This window comes from Python bivittatus, unplaced genomic scaffold, assembly GCF_059951505.1.
Source record: "Python bivittatus isolate LINGU-HERP-01145 unplaced genomic scaffold, Pbiv_v1 ctg000850_np1212, whole genome shotgun sequence".
In the NCBI taxonomy this organism is placed as follows: domain Eukaryota; kingdom Metazoa; phylum Chordata; class Lepidosauria; order Squamata; family Pythonidae; genus Python; species Python bivittatus.
The window spans coordinates 14,795,147-14,818,998 of record NW_028277112.1 but is presented as its reverse complement, the minus strand read 5'-3'; the positions used below and the strand labels follow the sequence as shown (position 1 = coordinate 14,818,998).

At 36.9% G+C, this 23,852-nt stretch overlaps 1 protein-coding gene across 1 annotated transcript in view; it reads right to left on the bottom strand.

The window, feature by feature from the left end:
- Window positions 1–23,852, bottom strand: part of LNPEP (leucyl and cystinyl aminopeptidase) — a 56,820-nt gene that overhangs the window by 10,015 nt on the left and 22,953 nt on the right. Inside the window, exons 3-13 of the mRNA XM_007430066.4 lie at window positions 23,675–23,813; window positions 18,778–18,909; window positions 17,856–17,976; window positions 15,229–15,383; window positions 14,143–14,256; window positions 12,356–12,487; window positions 7,246–7,377; window positions 5,290–5,450; window positions 3,617–3,705; window positions 463–646; window positions 31–187 (exon numbers count right to left, since the gene is read on the bottom strand). Coding sequence (XP_007430128.1) covers window positions 31–187; window positions 463–646; window positions 3,617–3,705; window positions 5,290–5,450; window positions 7,246–7,377; window positions 12,356–12,487; window positions 14,143–14,256; window positions 15,229–15,383; window positions 17,856–17,976; window positions 18,778–18,909; window positions 23,675–23,813 — 1,516 coding nt within the window. The remainder of the gene's footprint in view (window positions 1–30; window positions 188–462; window positions 647–3,616; window positions 3,706–5,289; window positions 5,451–7,245; window positions 7,378–12,355; window positions 12,488–14,142; window positions 14,257–15,228; window positions 15,384–17,855; window positions 17,977–18,777; window positions 18,910–23,674; window positions 23,814–23,852) is intronic.

The following is a 23,852-nucleotide window of genomic DNA, read 5'->3' as shown; positions in this document are numbered from 1 at the left end:
ATTGCTACCTTCCTATTTTCAAGAACTTACCAACACTCTGGATGAGAGCTCCAGCATTCCCCGTTTCTCAACTAGATTGAAGATACGACTGAGTTGGTGTAAAGCTTGCATGATTGGAGCAGTGCTGTTTTCTTTTACTATATAGTCTATTAGATTGAAAGCCATGGCCAAAGGGACTTTTCCTATCCTAAACAGATCAGAAAAAACAAAACATTCAGACCAGTATCCTAAGCCTAATATTGAAAAGGCTTGTACTGTGGAAACTTGTAGAAATTCTTAAAAAAAGCAATTCTAAACTAGAACTTCTATTTTCCTGCTTCACCAAGTCGTGAATCTCTAAAATATTATAACATTTTATGTATATATTCTGATTAAATATCGTATTCTCTGTTGAGATGCTTTATATTTCAATTTGTATTTGACAAAAAGAAACTTAGGTTCATCCATCTTTTGGATAATTACCCAGCCAGAATGAAAATGTTATGGATCAAATTGGCTCTGTCTTTGGGATCAAAAATACTGGGATTTGTCTTCAGTAATTCAATTAGAGCAATCCAGTCATTATCAGCATAATGCACAATATAGTAACCATCTGCCTTCACATTGAACTTCACCCACTTTATTTCATGAGGATAGTCAATTACACCTAGGCAAAAAAAAAAAGGGGCGGGGGAGAAAAAGAAAGCATCAGTTTAAATCAATGCTAACCACTAAGCATTCACAAGGATAAACATTCTTTACTGACAATACTTGGGCAGCCATTTGTCTTTCTGTTTCTTCCAGAAGACCAGGGTACCTGCAGTGGCAAACAGCTCATGTTCAGTGTTACAAAGTATATCTTGCAGAGTAATAAAGTCTACTACTCTATCTTCACACAAACTGAATTTTCACCAAGTCATTCCACAATATAGTTATCTGCCTCCAACAGCAATGAGAGTCAAATTTGCTTCATGACATATAAGCGCACTTCAGCATCATAAAACTTTTTCACATGCTACTCTCAATATCACAATTCAACTCTCTACAGTATGGTTTATTTATTGTATTTATTCTCACAGCAATCATGAGACCCTTGGTGGTTAGGTTAGTTGCATGAATAGTCTTTTTTGAAAAATTAACTGTCCTTTTTAAATTGCACTCCATGTTACAGAGTTGTAAGCCATACAGACAAATTGCAAGCCATGCACACAAATTGCCTTGTTTCCTGCAATTATGAAAGGGTAGAATAATGGTCAGAAGTCCTGTTACATCCACTGACTGGGAACATTATATGGTTTCAATGAATTTATCCTCTTTCCAAAGTTTATACTAAACTGACACATTATTAATAGCATTGGAAAAAATTCTCCATCTTAACGGTTCCTCCTGCTTCACGAAGAATTGCTCAGTTTTTATTTATTTGTTAAGCAACTAAGTAGATCAGGAAATGAAACTGCATTGAGCTAACCCATGTCACATCATGTTTTTATGTGCTGAGCTCAGTTTTACACTTAACTTCAAGTAAATATATTGAATAATGCATAACTGTTTACCACAATGTATATATTTCGTCATCAGCTCACTTACCAGTAATGCAGTTCACAGAAATATCAAATCCCAACTATTTTGTTTTAATCATAGAAAGTAACACTGTTTTAAAATCTTTTCTCATTTAAACTAGCTTTGCTGATTCCATCAGCATATTTAATACTACAAACATGCTGCAGCCTAGATGTTGGCAATAGTACATTGATTTCTTTTAAATACATGGTGCTAGCATCTTCTTTGGAAACCAGTGTTCAATTATAAACAAAACATATTTATCAAGAAGTGAATTACTTAAATCTCAGTGGTTTGCTTTACTACTCATTCTATATTTCAGAGAAGCCAGATTAGAAAAAGGCCTCTTTTGTAATGTTCCTATTTATGAGTATAGATGTTGCTTGTAAGCCTCTTGGTAGGATTTGTATCCTGAAAGCAGAATAATAAATATATGAAATAAATAAAAGTATGAATCTTTTCGTTCCCAAACTTCATGTAGGATGTTCCTGTCACTCAGAAAAATGAGGACAACTGGTAGTTTAAACCACCAACACTGATGTCTGTGTAGAGTGAAGATTTCCTTGGTAACTAAACATTCAATATCAAAAAGATCCTACAATTCCCTAAGATGTAACATAGTATTAGTATGATTAAAAAGCCTGCAGCAAGAAGCTTTCTTTTCATTATTATCAGAACTGCACCTGTTCTGACATGCTCAACTTAGATATTTATTCACATAAAGTGTTAAGTCAGTGCTACATTTAACTAGTCAACAGCAGAATACCACTTACAGCATAGCATCTAGAAATCAGAATATGGCCAATTATTCAAGCTTCAGAGATCAAGTACAGAGATCTTGTTATCATTTAAAGTTGCTTCTATTACACTCCTATGCCTACAAAGATCAGAATTGTACAAGCAATGGGTTTCTCTGTGACACTCTATAGAAGTGAAAAGCTGGACTCTGAAAAGCAGGATAGAAAGAGTATTGATGCTTTTGAACTTACTATTAAGAATATTATGGATAGCCAAGAAAACAAACAAATGAATCATAAAACAAATCAAGACAGAGTTCTTACTCTAGGCATAAATGACCAAATTATCATATTTGGGATATAGTATGAGAAGACCTAGCTCTCTGGAGAAGTCTATAATGTTGGGAAAGATAGAAAAAAGAGAAGATGGTCAGCAATAAGGAGGATGGACAGAATACAGCAGTAATGGGTGCAGATACTAATTCAGGGACACAAAGATTAAAATGGTTCTTAACATGTAACTGCCACAATTCAGCCCAGTGCCCATTTGCCACAACTGTAAATCTAGGCTCTTAGCCCATTATTCTGGAACTGGCTTTCTTGCCAGTACACTCTTGCACTTGCATAGTTTATGCTTATATTTTTATTTCTGCTCACCACCCAAAGTTCCCCTGGGTAAATGGGTAGTTATAGAATGTGTTAAATAAATACATACATACTTACATATACTCGGCTAATGAAGGGCATGTACTAAGGGCAAAAAATAAAGCCAACTACAGCACAAGATCCGTCTACTGATACAGCAATCAGAGCCTATATATGTGCTAACACTACAGGTTTAAATTCTAAGCTTTTAAATCCCCCTTTCTGAGTTTGGTTATTTGGTTATTCTTTTAAGAGTCACAGAAGACACCTGGGATTCATTACCAGTTCTCACTAATCTCAGAACTGCTATGCCAGTTTTATTCCTAAGTCTAAACAATCCAGAGAAAATATATAATAAAATATATAATACCTTCTATACAAATTGATATTTTTGCTTGAGAGCATCTGAAGAAGTGAGGCTGGCACTGTTCAAATGTAGAATAAAAGGACCATTCTTCTGGATAACACCAGTAGCCTATTTGGTCCAGCTTCCTTGTTCCATAGTAGCAAACTAGATACAGAAGGCTAACCCCAAGGGTAGACAATGTTCTAGGGCAGAGTTGCTAGGAGTCTCCAGAAGTGTTAGTTCTTTGTGATGACTGGACCGTGCCTTTATCATGACTGGACCATGTTAGGACCACTGAGGTTTGACCTCAGTACAGCATTTTCTAACTTTCAAAAGATAAATGGCATACCTGACTTTTTATCCAGTAAGTATGTCTGCAAAGGGAGGGATGAGCTGTCATTGCTGGTGATGTAAGAAAGAGGAATCTGCCACAGATAACTAGGAAAAACAAAAGGGTACACACTCTTAGATCACAAAGTTCTATAAGGCTGATAAGATTATAGTAGAGCAACAATTGCCTTAAGTTTCTGTGAGATTACACCTGATTTAATGTACATGTATAAAACAAAGGTGCAATGATAGAAATCAAACTGCAAAGGTATGTCACTACATGCACAATTTGTTAAAGTGCCCAGAATTCCTTTCTCTGATTCAGTGGCTGAGCTTGCCTATTCAGAGCTTAAATATTCAGGCAACCAGATGGTTTCAAGAGTACAAATTAATTTCTGTTACTTATTACTTTTATAGTTTCTGCAAAACCACTGTCTTCTCTGAATTAAACCTGGTCACACCAATCCAGGAGCAGGCAATCTTTTTATGCCCAGAGACTGTCCTTAAAAATTACTGTATTTGAGGGGGGGGTCTCCAGGCAGAAGCAATATGATAATGACCCAATGACATTATCAGAGAGTGTGAATTCAGGGCTTTTTGCCTTACCCCTTTTTAACAAAAATAAGAATGTAAAGCCTATGGAAGACTTATTGTGGAGGGATCTCAGGAGAGAGGTCCCAATCAGGACACAGTGGGGAAGAATGAGGGCTGGAGATCGTTCATCCTAATCACACTTTTGAAAATGAGGCTGGGTATTAGTGGCAGTGTAGTCACACACAGAGTCTTGACTTGCTCCTGATATTCTGTAGCTCGTGGAATTCACAGTTCTGTACAGGGAGAATTGGGTAATTCAACTTCAAGTTACATAAAAAAGAAATCACAACTGTATTTTTGACACTTGTCATATACAAAATGTTTCTACTTTAATTTTTTTATTTTTTATTTAAAAATCTCAATTTCACTTATGCAGTATTTATATATTACATTTGTTCTTATCACAGTCAAGGCTATAGGCACTGCCTAGGTGAAATTTATTCTTCTTCAAATTAGAGTATCTTTTCAGTATGAAAAAATCTGTATTGACAGAAACAATGGGCAGATATAAAAAAAAATTACAGCTTACAATGAATAATGGTTTCTATCATCCAATGTAAAGGATGAAATCCTGCCCGCACAATATTTCTGCCTTATCAATTTAATGTGACATTACAAGTGACAAGTGTTATTGCCTGCCTTATCTATATGCTTTATGATAGTTTTGAAAGTAGTGCAAAGGTAAGACCTAGCTAGGTAGTGGCACTTATCTGACCTGACCTTTGCTGATCTTCAAAAGCTAAGCAGAATCAGAACTGGTTAGCACTTGGGTTGGAGGCTACCAGGAAATCTCAGGACTGTTTGCCGTACTGGTATATTTTTAAAACAAATGCCAGAAGAAGGCACTTGTAAACTATTTTCATACAATTACCAAGAAATCTACATGGCTGTTTTCCTGAAGTCACCAGGAGCTCAGCTCAGCATACAAATGACTTTATCTTTAGAAAGGTAAGAAAGCCTCCATCAGGTTTCCATCTAACTACTGTTCCCTCATACACACACACTTTAATATTTATCCTATATCTCAGTCCTCTTCCTTTTTAAAATCTAAAACACAGACTGAAAAATTAAACTATGCAAATTAAGAAGGAAAAAAACCTTGAAGAAGAGATCTGATTTTCCAATTCTGTATTATGCACAAATTTTTCCTGCTTCAAATTGATTTTTTTTCCTTCCCTTTTGACAGTCACTAATGGAAATCCTTTCTGAATTGTCCAAGTGTTCATCATTGTTTTTACATCAGCTACTCCATGTGTCACCTTAGAAAAAACATACACATGCAAAAAATGGCGGTGTCAACATAATCAATATCTTCTTTTCACTAATTAAAGAGCTAAATAAACTGTTGAAATACGATTCTCATTAACAAGCTTGTCAATCATAGTTTAATGCTACAAGTTCTACTTTTTAGGACTTTCTGCCTTATTTTCATATTGCTTTAGAAACACAGTAAATTAAAGTTGTACAGCACTTCAGATTCAATCTCTAAAAGATACTTCACATCATGCAAAAGTGCAAACATGCAGTGACACCTGTCTCCAACACTTTAATGCAGATTCATCTGTTTGCAGGACTTTACTGCTACCATTCACAGTGGTCACACAATTCTTGGAAAGAGCATGGCTGCTTTTAACATAGTTACTATGCTTGTGTTTCTAAGGATTTTTTAGAGGTCAAAATTGAAGTGCTGCACAGCCTACAGTAGATGCTACTTTAAAAACATTCTTTTAAGCATTTTTTCAACTATCTTCTTTCCAAGAAGACAGTTAGAAGCAATATTGCTCTTAATAGCAAAATAGCCTCAATACACTCCATTTTCATAATAACAGAGAATACAGAAGAACTAGAGATACAAGGTCATGGAATAGGAAGATGGTTTTTGAGTTATTGTAATTTCTGTTTTGGAAAGGGATATAGTTTTGTTTTCTAAAATGGGATCTAGCCTTCTCCAACTTGACACTCTAAAAATTAGTTGGAATATACCAATGGCCATGTTGGCTGCTAATTCTGAGAATTATAAGTCCAGAACATCCGGGGGTGTTAAGTTGAAGGAGGCTGTTTTAAATTACTTGTCATAATTAAACCACCTCTTAGGAACAAAGACAAAAGTTTTGGAGGCTGATTTCTTCCTGATTACTGACTAGAATTACAGCAGTATTAAAGAAGAATCTTCTAATCCACAAAGCAAATTAACCAGATGGCAAATAATTTCTTGAAAGCTATAAGCAGAAGCTGAGCAAACCTCCTGCAGGGAGAAAACAATCAAGGCAAGATAGCTGAGATGGAACTTTCTTTTTACCAAAGACAAACAAACATTGGCTCTATAATGTTTAGCACTTTGAATAGAAGAGCATCCACACAGGAGGATGGTAAAAATGTTGAGAAATATAGCCTCTATCTCTTTCTCCCAGTTAATTTTCTCCCTGCTAAAGTTTAAACCTAAGTGACCTTTCCCTTCTGGGGAGACCTGGGATCTAGAAAAATGGTCTTAATTACTATGGGAGATTGTCTGGTAAGCATTTCTGCCAAAATTCTGGTTGCTTTATGGAATATAGAAATGAGCACAGCAATATGATTGAGAAAAATGCCTTTTCCTCTAAAAACAAGGCAGGCAGCTCCACAGTATATACCTAAGCTGAAGGCAACGATGATGGGAGATGGCTAGAATATATGTGAATGACTTATGCTGTGTGAGATTAAATGACAAAAAAAGCATTCACTCCATAGTTAATTCATTTATATTTATCATTTAGCCAACTGGTCCTGTTGAATTGGATGAGTTTACACTAACTTGAGGATACTAACAAGATGATAGCCAAGTGTACTTGCCACCAGTCTGCTTCACCTTTGCTCTTCATGGCTTAATATATCCAAGAAGGAGAAGATCTCCGTTTGTAACAAGGAGGCTATAAATTTCTCCTTAATGAAGGGAATATAGTCCCTTTAAAAGAAATAGTAATTAGGTTATCCTAAACAGCAGACCAGGAATATACAGATAACTGATAGGGTGAGTACTAATACCTTTTTTTTTAGAAGGTATCCAAAGAGATTTACCTTAGTCATACTGTCCCATAAGTTATCACTGTGCGTGGAACCATAGCTATAGTCATGCAAATAGATCTGAATGCCAGCTTGGAAATCATCTTTATGAAGATAGTTTTTTAACATAAACAAGAGAGAAGATCCCTGTAGGAATAAAAATAAGTTACAAAGTTAAATCCAAAATTCCTAATTTTAATTTACACAGAAACATGATGATTAACTTAAACAAAATACTGAACCCAGCAGAAATTATTAGACTTGAAATATGCTAGAGTTGGTTTGAAAAGCTTTATTCAGGAGGGGAGAAAAAGAAAAAAAGCTTGATTTTGTTCCGATTTAGTGACACCAATTAGTGATAACCAGAGTGAGCAACTGAACAGAAACAGCAAGTAGGAGTTTGACAGGGCAGATCAAGGAGAAGACATATGGGGTTGGTTGGTTGGTGTTGTTCATCAGCAGGACATGGAGAAGGAGGGAACTGCTCATATGACTTGCAGGAGATATGCCAGGTTTGTTCCTTCCCTGATGAAAACAAAAACTACACATGCTGCAAGTGCAGGCTGATTGCTCTCCTAGAAGAGAAGGTGACGGGACCCCCAGCTTATTAGGGAAAACAGAATTCTGGAATCTGATACAAGAAATGGTTGTGGAGGGACAGTGGTACCAAGAAATCTCCCAGAAGAAAACCGGGCTGAGTAATGGAGAAATGCGATGCAAAACCCTGAACCTGTCAGGAAAAACTCTTTTTCTTTGGAGCCCTGGATATATTCCAGGGCCTCCCCACTGATGTGTTTCTGGACCCCTGGATGAAGCAGCAATCTCTTGGCTTCTCCCTCAAGAGAAATGTGTTTTCTTCCTGAGTCACACAACTGGAACATGACAGAAAGGCTCACATTAACAATTAGCCCTTTCTATTCATCCACATGGGAACAAATGACAAGATCTGAAGACACAGCAAGGGACCTGGAAGCACTGGAAAGGAACATGGTACAGGACCAGGTTATTTGTGGGACCATGTGTCTTTGATTATTTCTGCCTGTCTCACATGCTAACAGGATGGGGATGCTCCAGATCCTTCCCTGAAGCAATGTTATCTGATGGGACCTAAGAGGTGTGCCTGTCCTCTTGCAGTGCCTGCCCACTGAAAGAATTTCTACCCCAAAATTCAGTTGACCTTGCTGGGCCAAGTTAGCCTTTAGGGGGGCTTTAAAAACTTAGTTTTTCTCCCAGGCATTGGGCCAGGATGACAGATGAGCTTGTCTTTGGGAGATGGAGTATGTGTTAATGGGTCCCAATTACTGGCATGTTGTTTTTTATTGTTTTTATTGATACTGTTGTAGTTAGGATCTGAATTTTTCATTACACCGCCCAGAGTCATGATCATACATGTTGGACAAGCCATCTAAATCTTCTAAGTAAATAAATAAATAAAGGAGCTGAGGATACAAGTGGTGTTTTCTTCATTCTTCCCTGTTAAGGCATGTGCCCCAGGAAGAAGAAACAAATAATGGAACTGAACAACTGTCTATCAGATGGTGCCAAGAAAAATATAAATTCTTGGATAGAGGGATGCATTTCAAAGATGATAAACTCTGGCAAGAAATGGGCTGTACCTTATGACGACTAGAAAGAACATGTTTACAAACCTACCTTGTAAAACTGATCTGGAGAGTTTTAAAATAAATCCTTTGGGGAAGGGAGAAGACACCCTAGAAAATAGGATGATGCAAAGTACTGAGAATGGGATTACAAGATGTAGGCAGAAGGCACCCAATAATGAACAGGTATATATAGGAATAAAGGCTTGAGGTATATGACCGAAAAGATTCCAGCTTCACTACTCAAATGCCCAGAATATGGGAACAAACAGGAATATTCATGTAGAAAGACAGACATTTAGTGATTTAGCAGGCATTATTGAAACCTGGTGGAATACAACTCATCAGTGGAATGCAAAAGGTATAACTCAAAACGAATAAATCAGACAAAAGGGAAGAGGAAGCATATTGAGCATGAGTGTCCAACAAAGGGCATTTGGGTAAGAACAAAGGAAAAAGAATCCACGATATTGTTAAAAGTGCACTATGTATCATTCAGCCAGACAGATCTGGAAAACACAGACCTGGACCAGATTATAGAATTTTCAGGAAGTAGAGACATAGTAATAATGGGAGATTTCAATTACCTAGACAACTGTTAGAAAATCAACTAACTCAAGACTGTAAAGCCCCCTAAATTCCTCAGTGGGTTTGCTGTTTCATTTTTCAGATGGCTGGAGACCATCTTCAATAAGGAAGAGTCGGTTGAAGGAATTAAATCAGTAGGGATTTTTGGAGGAAGTGATCACATCAACTTGGAGTTCAAGATAATACAAAAATATTTCAAGAGATCACTTCCACAAGCTTAGAGGAGTACTAGGTAGGTTCTTGTGCATAATCTTTAGATCAAAGGGAGGATAGGAACTTCTCAAAAATAAGATGCTGGAGGTACAGTCATGCACCATACCAATGAGAAAAAAAAGGTAGGAGCATAGAAAATGGATACATAGGTTGCTATTGACTAAGAATTAAAACAGTCATGTATAGGGAAATGGAAGGTTGGTGTTGTCACCAAGGAGTTGCATTAGCAGGTAGCTAGTATCTCCAGAAAGTCAGAACGGCTAAAACACAAAAGGAACTTATGCTGGCATGGAACCTAATTAGAAGTTACAAAAAGAACTTTGATACAGCAAAGGGGGAAAATGAGTTCAAATACATCTGTTTTCCACACAATTATATGTGAATCCAAAACATTGGGCATCCCTACAGTATTATAAGCATAATCTATTCAGATATGAATTCTCCTGTTTCTATGTTTACAAATATTCTAGTTGGGATACAACTCAACAACTTATTTACATTTTATTTATTTAGTCAATTTCTAAGCCACCCACTCATTAACACCTCTGGTGGCTTAAAGAGGATTAAAAACAGGTTAAGAATAAATAAAACAATAGTAATAAAAAGCAACCATGGCAGGCTGGAGAAACACATTTCACTATACCATAATTAGTGGGTTCACACAATAACAACAACCCAGTGCTTGTGGAAAAGGCCAGTTCTTTAATGCCCTCCAAAGGTCAGCAGGGTTGAGCGATGCTGTTCCAAAGAGCAGATGTTGCTACAGAGAAAGCACACCTTGAAGTCTGCATAAGACAAGATTACTTTATTGATGGAAACTGGAGCATTCCAATCCTATCTGATCTTATAGAATGGGCAGAAGAAAGAGGAAGATTTTGTACCTATTCACATTTTTAAAAAATTTTCCACAACTGATTCTTCACTACTATTTGATGTAGTCCTTGGCAGAATAGCATTTCCATTACAAACATACTCTCCATCCTTTTTTCCCCTCCATTTCAGTCCATACTGAACCAGCTCATTTGCATCCTGTTATCAAATGATTTAATCACATAACTTTTGTCTACATTCAGATGGGCAATGAAATAACACTAATCATTTATAGATTTCTGTACGGATAAGAGATGGGTTATGGGAAGAAGAGATACTTGCATGTGACCTTATAGGCGGTGAAGAATTACTAAGTTTGTGCTTGTTGTGATGAAGATCAGAACACTTCTTTTAATATTTTTCTTATTTTTTTCTTTCTTTCCTTTCTTTCCTTTTCTCTTGCACTTTCTATTCTCTCTTTATTTTTTTTCCTCTCTGAGTTTAGTTTGTATTGTCTTTTTTTTTTCAATTTTCCATAAAATTATTTTTAAAAAGTGTTATAAAAACTAAAAAACCCTCATTTCTATATTAAAATTTAAAAGCTAGGGTCTGTTATAATGGCAGCACAATCCAACCTTTTAATTAAAAGCATTAGCTCCTTTCCATTTCAACAGTGATCAGGCCATGCTCTTTATTTTCAAGACTAACACTAACAATGACATTCTGTTAAACTACGCTCAAAGTATTGACTTAAAGGTGTGCATAGAGGTAACTGATGAAGCTATATCCCTAACTTCTCTATAGGGAATGTGTGGGGATACCCTGGTCTTTTTTCTATAGCAAACATTTTAGACAAAGGCAAACATTTTAGACAAAGGTGTCACGTGTGAACAGCAATATACATCATTTTTTAAATCTGTCCAGTCTTCTGAGACTTCATTTTATTTTATATTTTAAAAAATCCTTTTATGGGCACCACTTATTTGTATTGCTGAATGTTGCTGATTCTTAACCATAGCTAAGTATGTTCAAAAGGAGACAGGAGGAGAACCATAGGAGATTCAGATATAGCTGCAAACCATGCCTGCCCCAGGGCTCAAGTTCTCCCACATTTTCCTTTGATTTAGCCATGAAGAAACTAGTTCTTTTAATAAAATGTACCATGGTTTAGTGTGTTAACCAAACTATGATTAATCTAAAACAGAAGTAGATGCTTCTGATATCTTCTCACAGAATCCTAAAGATGCAAGCATGGAATGAAGCTGAGTTTCTTCTCATTATGCTAAACATGGTTTAAAGCAGGCAGCTTTTTTGAGGAGAGGCTATACTTTATAAACATCTTCTATTATGTTTTCTGACCTTCAAAAGCCACCTTGATCATGGCAGGTTTATTACAGTGGGAAGAAGGGGCATTATGCAAATTAAGATGACTCCCTGAGGCTTGGCCCCTGTTTTAGAATTTTATGGGGGAGGAGTGGGAACCACCAGAATTATCTTGCAAAACTAGATCTCAGGGATTATTTGAACCCTATAGATTTCCCATCCCTGATTTAATGTTATATCCAAAAACATTCAAAAATGCTGAAGTAAGGAACTATTTAAGGTGCCATCAGTGAAGAGAGAACAAAAATATTCTTTTTAGCTCTTCCTTTTTTTAAAAAAAAAGATATTTCTAAAACCAAGCATTTGTCTGCTAAAAAAATCAGATTAAAAATTTCTCCCAATGGGATATATATTTTCCATTATATTGTCCTCTCAACACCTCCCTCCTAATCCACTCTTGAAATGTTTTTTCCTTCAGCTTCTGACCTCTTGTTGCCCATACTTAGAATGTGATTTGAAATAGATCTGTATCAACTTTGCAAATGCATTTAATTTTATTAAAACCACATTTACAGAACCTATGAAGTTACCTTGATGTAGGAGACTACATCAAACATTTGTTCGATCTCTGCTGATGAATTGACAGCAAGGGAAACCGGGTGAGATGAATTCATGGAATCTTTCTCCATGGTCTTAAATTGCAGATTTAAAAAAATGTCATCCTGAAGAATTGAAAGACATTTAAGTAAAATGAACATTAATTAACATGATAAATTTAACCAGTCAGTAAAGATCAGGAAAAAAAGGCTTTTTTTCATATATTTTTTCTATCTGGTAGGTCCTCTGAGAATTTTATAAATTATTGTATCTATCATGAAGATTCTTATTCTTATTTTATTATTACATTTATGACTTGTCTTTTCTCTTGGAGTTCAAGCACCCATCATATCCCTTATTATATCCTCCATCAACTTTGTGTAGTAGGTTAGGGTGACAGATATCATCTGGTTCAAAGTCACTTGATGAGTTTTACATTTGAAAGAGGATAGACAACTGCACTATTACATTTGCTCCTTTAACCCACATTAAGCAAATAATACAGAGGCACAATCAATTCATAAAGAGTACCTCCAAGTGACCATACATTCCAGAAAATAATGGCACTGGGAGAGGCAAATCAAGCTGGTATGTTTTCACTCATTCACCCAGAGAAAAACTATGTATCTTATGAAACGATCTGGCACCATCAAATGGTGAAATGTTATTTCTTCATGATAGCAATGTACTGTATATATAGTTTCATTCATGAGATTTCCAAATTAGTTTAAGTAGGAAGCTTACCCTGTAAGAGCCTTCCATGACAGGATATGTGAGTAAGAGAGACACAGATACTCCCTACCTACCACAAATTGCAAATGTTCCATTTACACGTTACATCATTCATCATTTCTCTCCACAGCTATTGATGTCTTTCTTCCCAAGTCTACAGAATACTTATTTCTTGACATCCTGTTCAATATTTTAGTGTACATTAACTTTTGTACCAGGAGCCATGATGGAAATAGCTATTATCTGGAATCCAAATTTGTTATTTTCACAGTTTTAACCAAAAGAAATCCAACCATTTTACTGAACAAAGGTTGCCAAATATACTTTAAAAATCCTAATTTTCTTGGAACCAAAGTATTTTTTACCTTAACTGGCATTTATTTCAGGAGGAATAGTAGAAATAAGACCTTCTAATTGTAGACTGGCAGAATTTCTTTTTGTCACTCTTCTACTTTTCAAAAATATCAGTATAGGCAATCCTCAGGTTAAGAATGAGTTCTGTTCCTAAGTCTGTCTTTAACTCGAATTTGTATGTTAAGTTGGAACTTGTACTTATGAGTTACTAAAAAATGGCAGTGTTCTTCCTTGAGCCAAAGAACTGCTTAAGCTGCGCGATGTTTTCATGAACCACTGAAAACCACTGAAAACTGTATATTAAAAACGCGCAGCTTCAGCAGTTGATGAAAACATTGTGCAGCTTCAGCAGTTCATCAGCTCGAGGAAGGAGAACGCCGTCTGCCATTTTTAGTAATAGGCAGCCCGTTTGTAAGTAAGAGCTGTTCGTAAGTTGGATGTTCTTAACCTGGGGACTGCCTGTAACTTAAGGTATATCAATTATTTTACCCAGCTGTGAGGGAAAGACTTAATTTCTTAGCCTATGAAGTATTTTTCCTAGCTATGAAAAATTAAGTTTTTCTTTTTCACAAATAACCTCCTAAATTATATAAACAGCTCTAGCTTTTGAGGCTAAATAGGAAGACAGGTCAAGTCAAAAGACGCATAGAAAAGATGAGAAATATATAAACCCATCAACCCTCAATGCACTTACAGTATACAAATCTGGAAAGACCATCTTCATGGCAAGATTTTCCATAAAAGTAGCAAATCCTTCATTCAGCCACAGGTCATTCCACCATTCCATTGTTACCAGATTGCCAAACCACTACAAACATAAAGTACATATTATGCCTCTATTATTACATTCTGTGTCAAAAGATGGAGCCCTAGGCTGAGATATATACAAGGACTTCCAGATCTATTCTAGCCCATCTGTTCTAGCCAGAGATTCCAAGAGTTCAGCTCAAGACATCTAGAGGGCTGTCATATACTTAAAAAAAAAAAAAAAGACTCATACATCCTCAAAAACTAGTGTATCAGCTTCACAAAACAACATTAATCTTTACAACAGGAAACAGAACAAAAAGCTTGTACTAGGGCTATATATGCTCCCTCAGCCAGTAAAGCCATGTGATTGGCTATATGATTCTTTAATAAGTGCCTGTGCTGACAGCTTATGGTATGTTAATGTTTAATTAATCAAAACTTTCAGAAGCATCTTAGCTGCAGGATACAGTGCTGCAAATTGTTCTAGCTGTGTCACAATATTGGTTGCAGAGGATTAGATTACTACAACTAAAAATGCAACAATATATACATGAAATCCACATTAACACCTAATTGGTGGCCACAGCCTATGCACACTGGTAGCTCACATGTTCTTCCAATTTGTAATTGCCTGTAATTCTTTCTTATTGCTTTTTGTGCACAGGTTAGTATGTAGATTGGCCTTTTAAAAAATCTTCTCTGCTATTTCTTTAAGTCTTTCATATATTTTGACTGTACAACATGTAAGAAAGGAAGAAGACTAAAGTAAGGTAACTCCAGGGTTCACAATTCTACTGCTCTCATATCGCATGCCAGGTACTCATGCTAGAGATGGGTGTGGCAGGGAGAAAATAAAGAAATCACTTCCAGCTTAAATGCATCAGTGGCTGAATTAACTTATTAGAACAATGGAATAAAAAATTAGAAAAAACAAGCTTGCTTGTAAACTACCAGTTTGGGAATTTCAATTATTTAAAAGAGAACCATCTTTTTAGTACTTTTAGAATACAGAGAACAGTAGATTCCATACCTGGTGGGCTAGCTCATGAGCAATTACTGCTGTTACTCTCTTTTTATCAATTGCTGAAGAAGTGTTATTATCAAAAAGGAGTGCTGTCTCTCGAAAAGTGATCAAACCCCAGTTCTCCATACCTGCAGCCTGAAAATCTGGAAGAGCTACCAAATCTGGACAAAGAAGGAAGAACTATTTTAAACATACTTCCAGCATTCACTATTTACAAAGCTTATTGAACATTTCCATCATACATACTGATATTTAATTCCATGGACATATCCATAATCTCTGATGAACTTGATCTTGTCACTTTTAAACAACATGTGGGCAGTTTATCAATATATTTAATCTATCCCACATCTTTTATAAACTAAGGGAATTCTTAAATTCTTAAACTTGTGCAGGCACATAAATATGTGCCTTCTCAAAAAGGTAATAGGAACATTCACCATGTTTAATTGTATAATAATGCAGTGAAGGAGTCTCTCTTACTTGTTTACAAAGTATCTTACTGCTAAGACTCAGGCTATACATTTCTCATTACTGTAAACTAATTACTACACACTTTGCCTACTGCACTCCCACTCATTAAAAGCTCTGCGTGGATGTTACATTATTATGTACATACATCCAGTATGTATACACATATCAGCATCTAAAACACTAAAATATAATACATTCACTTGTACTTAGTTTTATAAATGGTTGTATCTTCCTATCATATGATGGTATTTAAAACTATACAGGTGTAGTAATTCATTTTTGCCTATCTACTACTTTTGCTGATTATTAACATTTAGCATATTTTCTAGCTCACCACTATATTTTCCACCCTAATATTAGCTGTTACTTCTAAATGATATTTTTTGTTTCCTGAGAATATGCCCTCTCAGAGTATAATATCAAGCTATGATAAAGAAATTTCATTAAAAAAATTAAGGAGATCCAACTGAAGAATTATTTAATCTAGCATTCTGTTCCAAAATGGCCATCCTATGGGAAGCCTACAGTCGGGGGAATGAGAACAACAGTACTCTCCTCTTTGGATTCCTAGCATCCTCCATTTAGAGACATACTGACTCTGAGACTGCACATAATATGACTAACAACCATTGGCAGCCTTAACCTATATGAGGGGTAAACAAAGGGGGAGTTATAACAGTGGGAACTGATAATCCATTTTAAAAAAGGAAGAAACAACCAAGACAGCACATTTTTTTTCTTCTGGACTTGTTCCCTTCTCAATTACCCTTATTATACCCTACACTTCTATCAGTCATGACTTACCATTAATTCTGGCTAATTTTACTGAGATTTAGATGTATACCAGCTGTGTTCTTTAGGCATTCTCATCAACTATGTTTATATTTGGCATTAGATACAACCTTCTCCCCCCCCCCCAAAAAAAATAGTGTTGTCCAAGTTACACCATTACTTACTGCCTGAATAAGTACTTTTGTAACCTTTAAGAAAAATAATCTCCTTGTTAAAGGTGTTATAGAACTGTCTGGTCACTGAGATCATTAGGGAGGTGCTGCTATATGTACCAAGAGCTGCTGAGTGCCATCTGGCAGATGTTCATGTGTGGCTTTTGTGTTGGTATCCACACTCTGGAATGCTTTTTCCCTCTGAAATTCAGGAGGCGCTTACTGTAATAGTCAGTTTGGTGTAGTGGTTAAGGCACCAGGCTAGAAACTGGGAGATTATGAATTCTAGTCCTGCCTTGGGCACAAAGCCAGCTGGGTGACTTTGAGCCAGTCATTCTCTCAGACCTAGGAAGATGGCAATGGCAAGCCACTTCTGGAAAAAAAAAACATTGCCAAGAAAACTGCAGGGACTAGTTTAGACAGTCACCAGAAGTCAACACGGACTCAAAGGCACAAAAGGAAAAAAATACTGTAACATCTTTAGGCACCTGCTGAAAACTTACTCTTCCTCCAGGACTTCCTGACACGCATGTTGGAATACTGTTTTCTTTTCTTATCCTCTCCCCCACCTCTCTAATGAATATATATTTATGGAATACTGCTTTTATTTTGCTGTTTATATTGTTTCATCATCTATTTATTGTAAATTGCCCTTAGATGTTTCGGCATATGAAATCGTATATTAATGCATTACATCAATGTATCAATAAATATATCATGTGCGGGGACTGACATTAGAAATTGTTCAGAAGGTTCACATAGTTCAGAGCACAGCAGGAAGAATTAACCTTTGTTTCTTTAAACAGAAGGGCAAAATTGTTTCCCTCACAATTTTCAGCTGAATGCTACTTCTGCTTCAGTTTATTATTTTAACTGATTTTACTTGATTACTATTTCCAAATACCTTTGCTTCTTTTTAAAAAAAGACAATAAGAGACTATGGCAGAGTTTATGAAGTAGTGTTTGAAGTGTAAAATCATTTGGGGACTCTGCATACCAGCCTTTTAAATCTTTTTTACAAAAATTAATCAAAGCTGTGGCCTACAGATTGAAATAAATGTTTTAATTTATTTTTTCCCCCTGATTCTCAAACAACGTATCTAAACCTTCCACACTATGTCCAACTTACCATCCCTTTAAAAACATTATTTACAAGGGAGGTCTATAAAGTTGCTGACTTGATCAACAATCTCATAAGAATATACAATCTCTCACCTATTTTGTTAAATGGGTATGTTATGTTAAAATAATTCTGGTAAAATTCAAGAAGCTTCACTGCTGTGTTCAAGGCATACTCAGTCTGCTCCAGCTTTTGTGCTACAGCATAGACAGATACCTGGCACAATAGGAAAGAGAGAGGAAGTCAGAGGAAAATCTCAGTGGAATTCACTTTTTCATTGTCTACATTTCTTAATGAGAAAAACGAAGATTCAGTACAATAGTTGACAAGGCAGCATTTATAAGTCAGTCCACTGAGAACCAATTTTCACTATTTACAATAAATATTGTCAAGATAGCTTTTGTCTTAGTCCCATTTGTATAGCATATTTTGTTTTATAATATGAAAATAGATATTTTCCTTGTTTTGTCATTTCTAAAGACTTACATTCTGATGGCAGAAGAGCCACTTCTATGGTGCTAATACATACACGTTCATAGTTCAGGTCTGGGCCACTAGTTGGGTATTTCCCCTCTGCCTCCGACCAGCATCAGAAGGAGTGGCTGAGATTTTCCCCAGATAAAAACAGATCTCATCAGGTGGAAATAAAAGGAAGTAGTGGGTAGAATAAGAACTGAAAAGGAGCTTCACATTATTCTGTCTCTTCAGATTTAGGTCAGCAAATGGATCTTTCTTCAAGATGATTCACAACAGTTCTCCCCTGGCCCTGACAAATAGGCACATACTCCTTGTTTAGATTAACATACACTACTGAATCTTGTAATAATTTGATATGAGCAAAAAAAAAAAAAAAGCAGCTACCAAGCCAACTGATACTATCAGGTCAGAAAACTACAGTCTACTCTCAGTGGTGCAATGACTCAAGCTAGTGAACATTATTAATTCAAACCTAGCAAGTATATCATAACACACTGGGAAAACACAAGTAAGGTTTTTAGGAGCAAAAAGTCCACATACCAGAATCCCATTTGTTTCCTTACTGGTATGTGCCAAGTTTCCAACAATGACAGCTACTAGGTAAGTGCTCATTTTCAAGCTCACAGAGAATTCGTCTTGAAATAATCCATTTGCCAGGGCTTTGGTTGAATTCTGGAAATACAAACCAGAGATCATAATTTAATTATGTAAATAGAAGCTGCAGATCCTGGAGCATAAGTTTCAGAAGCCATCTGTTCTATGTTGAGATGCTTGGAGAGTGGCTAATATGCAAAATGCAATGTACAGAATATTGATATTTCCTATGACTGCACTACTCAATAGTTTGCAAATTAAAATTATATCAATAAATCTAAGAAGTAAAAATCACTGTTCAGTATAGAGCAAGCTCACCCGCCAGGGTTGAACCAAAGATAGTAAACAGTTGATTTTATAAAGATATTTGTTCTGTATGTAACACACTTCATGAATGTGTTAACTGAGAAAGAAACATTCATCCAGAGTATTAGCAGAAAGCACTTTAAAGTAAAAGTCATTACTTATTTGACTTTTGGTTGCATGATGCTGTTACACAGACTCAATTTATTTCATGACATGATCTCAGCCTGACTAGGATTCTTTCAAGAAACTGCTCCTATAGTATATTTAAAAAGCACTGATGCCAAATTTGCAAAGCATCACTGAAAAACAGGAACTGATAGCAAGAAAGCTGTACGAGCATTTTAATGAAGAATTTACCATCAGTCTCCTCATTTTTGCTTTTTTTTAAATTTCATTTGAAAAAAAATCAGGGTAGCCCAAACTAGGGCACATTACGCACAAAATGATGCTACATAATGTTAAAAAAGATAAAAAGACACTCTAGAGAGCATTTGTTAGAGTGCCATATAATTACATTATAAGGTTTCAAAGGCAAAAGGGCTAATCCCACTCCTAATCAGCTAGCACTGCATTCTCACAATAATTAACCTCCTATACCTAGGCAGTCATTTAATTAAATAAATGAAGCAAAAAAAAAAGCCTTAGGGTAGGATATATTATATTGCTATATTATGGTAATGTCAGGCCTAGTCCAAGGAACTCCAAGAGACAATGCAGATTCAGTTCAGCTATGTTTATTAGCTACAACCTCTAGCAAGAATTTTCCCAGACTGAAACCCCAGCTCCCAAGCCAGCCAGCCACAACAGTGTGAATTCCTCAGGGAGGTGCCAATCTCATCCTCTTGGTGCTCCCACGCTCTTCTGGCGAGCTAAGAAAATGTTTATCTCCCTGAGCCTGGCCTTCATAATTCCATTCCATCACAGGTAATTATTTCTAAATTTGAATAAATGTATACAAATTAGCAAAAGAAAACAAACTATACTTCTTACCAAAACTCTTTTGCCTTATTTTTTCCATATTTCAGTCTCTATGACCAGAAATACCATGAATCTAAGAATCTTATATAATCAGTTGGATTTGTATAGTGGTACATTCCACATTGATTCATGATGGTGTACAATAAAAACCAAATTATTTATGTAATACAAAAATAAGAATCTACAATTATCAAAGTATTTCATAAATTACTAAAATCAAAATTAATAATATGATACCAGTGACGTGTCTTAATTAAATGTTCTTCTGAAAAGCTCAGTTTTTAACATTTTTCTAGAGGTCAGAAGTGATGGTGCTACCCATATTTCTGATGGAAGGCTGCTACAGTAAGGTAGGTGCTAATGCTGAGAAACAAGATGTGCTTGTTTTCCCTTCGATCTCATATGTGAAAGGAACTCTCTGCATCCCAAACTGAGACATGTGTACTGGATGGGTAGGATCCACTTGAAGAAACTGCTCCTTAAGAGACCAGGTCCCAAGCCATGTAGGGCTTTAAAGGTCTGGACAACCAGTAATCAAGCCTTGATGGGATTCAGCTAAGATCAAAGTCCACCCCTCCACACACACTCACAAACCAAATCCCTACAGCCTCCCAAGCACCAGGTCAGGATTTCCACTGCATTATTGTTTGGCTCAGGTTGGAGATATATAACTAGGTATTAACATATTGATGATACTGTACCCTGATGCAACAGATGACTTCTCCCAGATTTCACATAAATGTGAAACAGCAGCAGGGGAAAAAAAACACGGTTATCTTCAGAGATTATGCCCATGTAGAGTTCAAGATTTGAGGAAACTGGAGCAATATTATCAGTGAAATGTCCTAAACTCCCACAGCAGCCTGTTGACAGATCTTGACAATTCCCACCCCTAGAAGGGAAGAATTGGGGGGGTGGCATTTTATGCCAATGCAATAAGGGCAGAGAAGAAACTTTGCCACCCTTAGTGTCATGTAGGCCATGAATACTTGAACCTCACCCCAAGACCTCAAAATTGAAGTTTTCCAGCACTTCAAACAAGGGAGACACCAACACCAGCCCAGAGATGAGGTAAAGATACTTAGGAAGAGCTTCCACTATGCAGCAAAATGTGCAGCACACAAGCAGAATACCCAGCTTGCCTTTACAATTCAACGTTGAGATATAAGCACTGAGACCCATCACATCATGGGAAGAGTCCTTGGCTGCCAGTAAACTTTCTTTGAAGATCATTGCTCCCCACACATTAGTATCATACATGATGCAAGACAAGACTCAAGAGGGCAGATCTCCAAGGGGCAACACTGCCACTCTCATTCCACCATGTCTGCTTGTTATCTGTGTAGTCTTATCACACATAAATCTAGTATTACTAGGAGCAACCTAAAGCTCCAGTTATCTGGTAAAATGGTCTCCAGAACTAGATTGCTGGTTTGGAAGTGGAGATTAACTACAATGTGCAGATCTTCTTCTCCTGGAATGGTCAAGCCAGAGTCTCCAGTCATATTTTCTCTTTCCTGTTACTGTCAGGATATGCTTGTCTCTCATGACTCCACTTGATCTTCTGAATTTCCCACTTCCTATTTCCAGCCAACAGAGCTGTTACTACAACCAATACCAATCCTCTAGGTATGCTTCCCTCTCACTTTTTCATCCAAAACTTATTTTGTATTTATCCAGACAAGAGAGGTCCCTGCTACTCAGATTTACCCATCCTACATTAAAACTACATATTCACACTACATTTTTTCACTTTCACATCAATCTCTTCTATCCTCAACTTAAAACATTTCTATTGATCCCTTCCCACCCCAACTCCCTCTTACTGAACTGATGAAAGTAGGAATTTCCCCTTCTCACTCCAGAGGGGCCTCCTCTTTGAATCTGACACAAAATCAGACAGCTCTACGTGGCACTTCCTTAGTGACTGTGCCCCCAAAGATAATCTGATTGATGTTCCTGGCATCTGAAGCTGCCCAAGGGAGGACCCATAGCTATGATCTGCATCTCTTGGCATCACCAACTGCTCTCATCTATTACAGGTACTCAGTAGCTTGGCCTTTCAACTAGCTCAGCACTCACTCTTCCTGCAGCCCTCATCTAGCACCTAGGCCAGATGTTGTTAATGAAAAGATTCTGCACCTATTCTTCCCCCAGCCACTTTTTCTCCATCCAGACTGCGCAGCTACTTTTGTTAGCCACTGGTTAATTTCTGAGCCACACTGGCATGGATATTAGTGAATCCAGTTCTTATCTTTCTTCTCATCTTCTCACTTTCTCTTTCATTTTATAATCAACTGCCACCGTTAAAATCCTCTCGCTTCTTCTGTTTCAGTTCCAATCCCCTTTAATCCAATTCCACCGTGCCTTCATTTTCTCTAAATCTTGTCATACCGGTTCCAGACTCTCATTCAGCAATACTGAAACTCTAATAAAAAACAATACTCCGATCATTTTCTCATCCACTTTCTCCTTCGTCTATTTGCTCTCACATGTTCACTCTTCAATGGCTAGTCACCAGCATCCGACTGCTTCTTTGTTCTTTTAAGATTAGTGGGACCCTATATGGCTCAGCTAACATGGACAGATGCCAGGTTTGGAAAAAGGGTCATAATGTTCAAAGCTCCCCCTTTTACTGACCACCCATCTTCCCTTTGATCCTGAGACCTAGAGTTTTCCATGTTTGTCAGCCACCATTTTGAAAAAAAAAATGTTACCATGTTCTTTCATTTAGTGGAATATCTCTGCAATAATGCCACCACATTTTCTAGGCCTTATAATAATTAAAAATCAGTCAACTGAAATGAATAGAGTTGGTTACAAAAATGCAATCTCTGTTGCTATTGACAAAAAAGGAAAAGCCTTCATATCCTATTTGTGGGATTCCCAGCGCAATCCAGCTAGCCTCCAAGGGAAAGTGGAAAGTAGATTATATCAATCTTTTAGCTTTTCTTAAAGCTACATTTATAGTGGTACTTTGAGTTACGAACGCCTCTGCTTACGAATTTTTCGTGTTACGACCAGCTCCGGCCCCAAAAATTTACCTCGTGTTGCGAACCACCTCGAGTTACGAACCGGATCCGCAGCCATTTTCCCTCCCGTGACACGTGGTCCGTAGCCATTTTCCACCCCTGACATGTGGTCCGCGGCCATTTTCCCGCCCCTGACACGTGGTCCGCGGCCATTTTTCTGCCCCTGACACATGGTCCGCGGCCATTTTTCCGCCCCTGACTCTCCCTCCAAGCAATAGCCGCCTCTCTGTCCTCCACGCCAGAACGGATTAACGGTAATTACACTGAACCTTATGGGAAAATCTGCCTCGTGTTGCGACCAATTCGAGTTGCAACCAGAGTCACGGAACGGATTAAATTCGTAACTCGAGGTACCACTGTATCTTGCTTTTTTATTGTGGGGAGAAATACAAAAATGTGACTAATAGCCACATAAGCTCATAACATAAAGTTCTTTACCAAGTAACACAATTTTCCTGTTCTGTGGCACATATCATGAGCATATAACTGTATAAACATCAGACCACAAAAATATGGATAGTATATACCTTTGGCATATTTGACAGAGCAGTGTGTTGATATTCTCTCTTGACTTTGATTTGAAAATTGGCTTTGAATGCTGGTTCATCAAAGCAAGGGAATGCTGCTCTTGCCGACAGGGGCTCAAATTGAGTTGCTGCAAGCCAACTGATAAAAATAAAAGAAATGCATTCAAATCTGATTTCT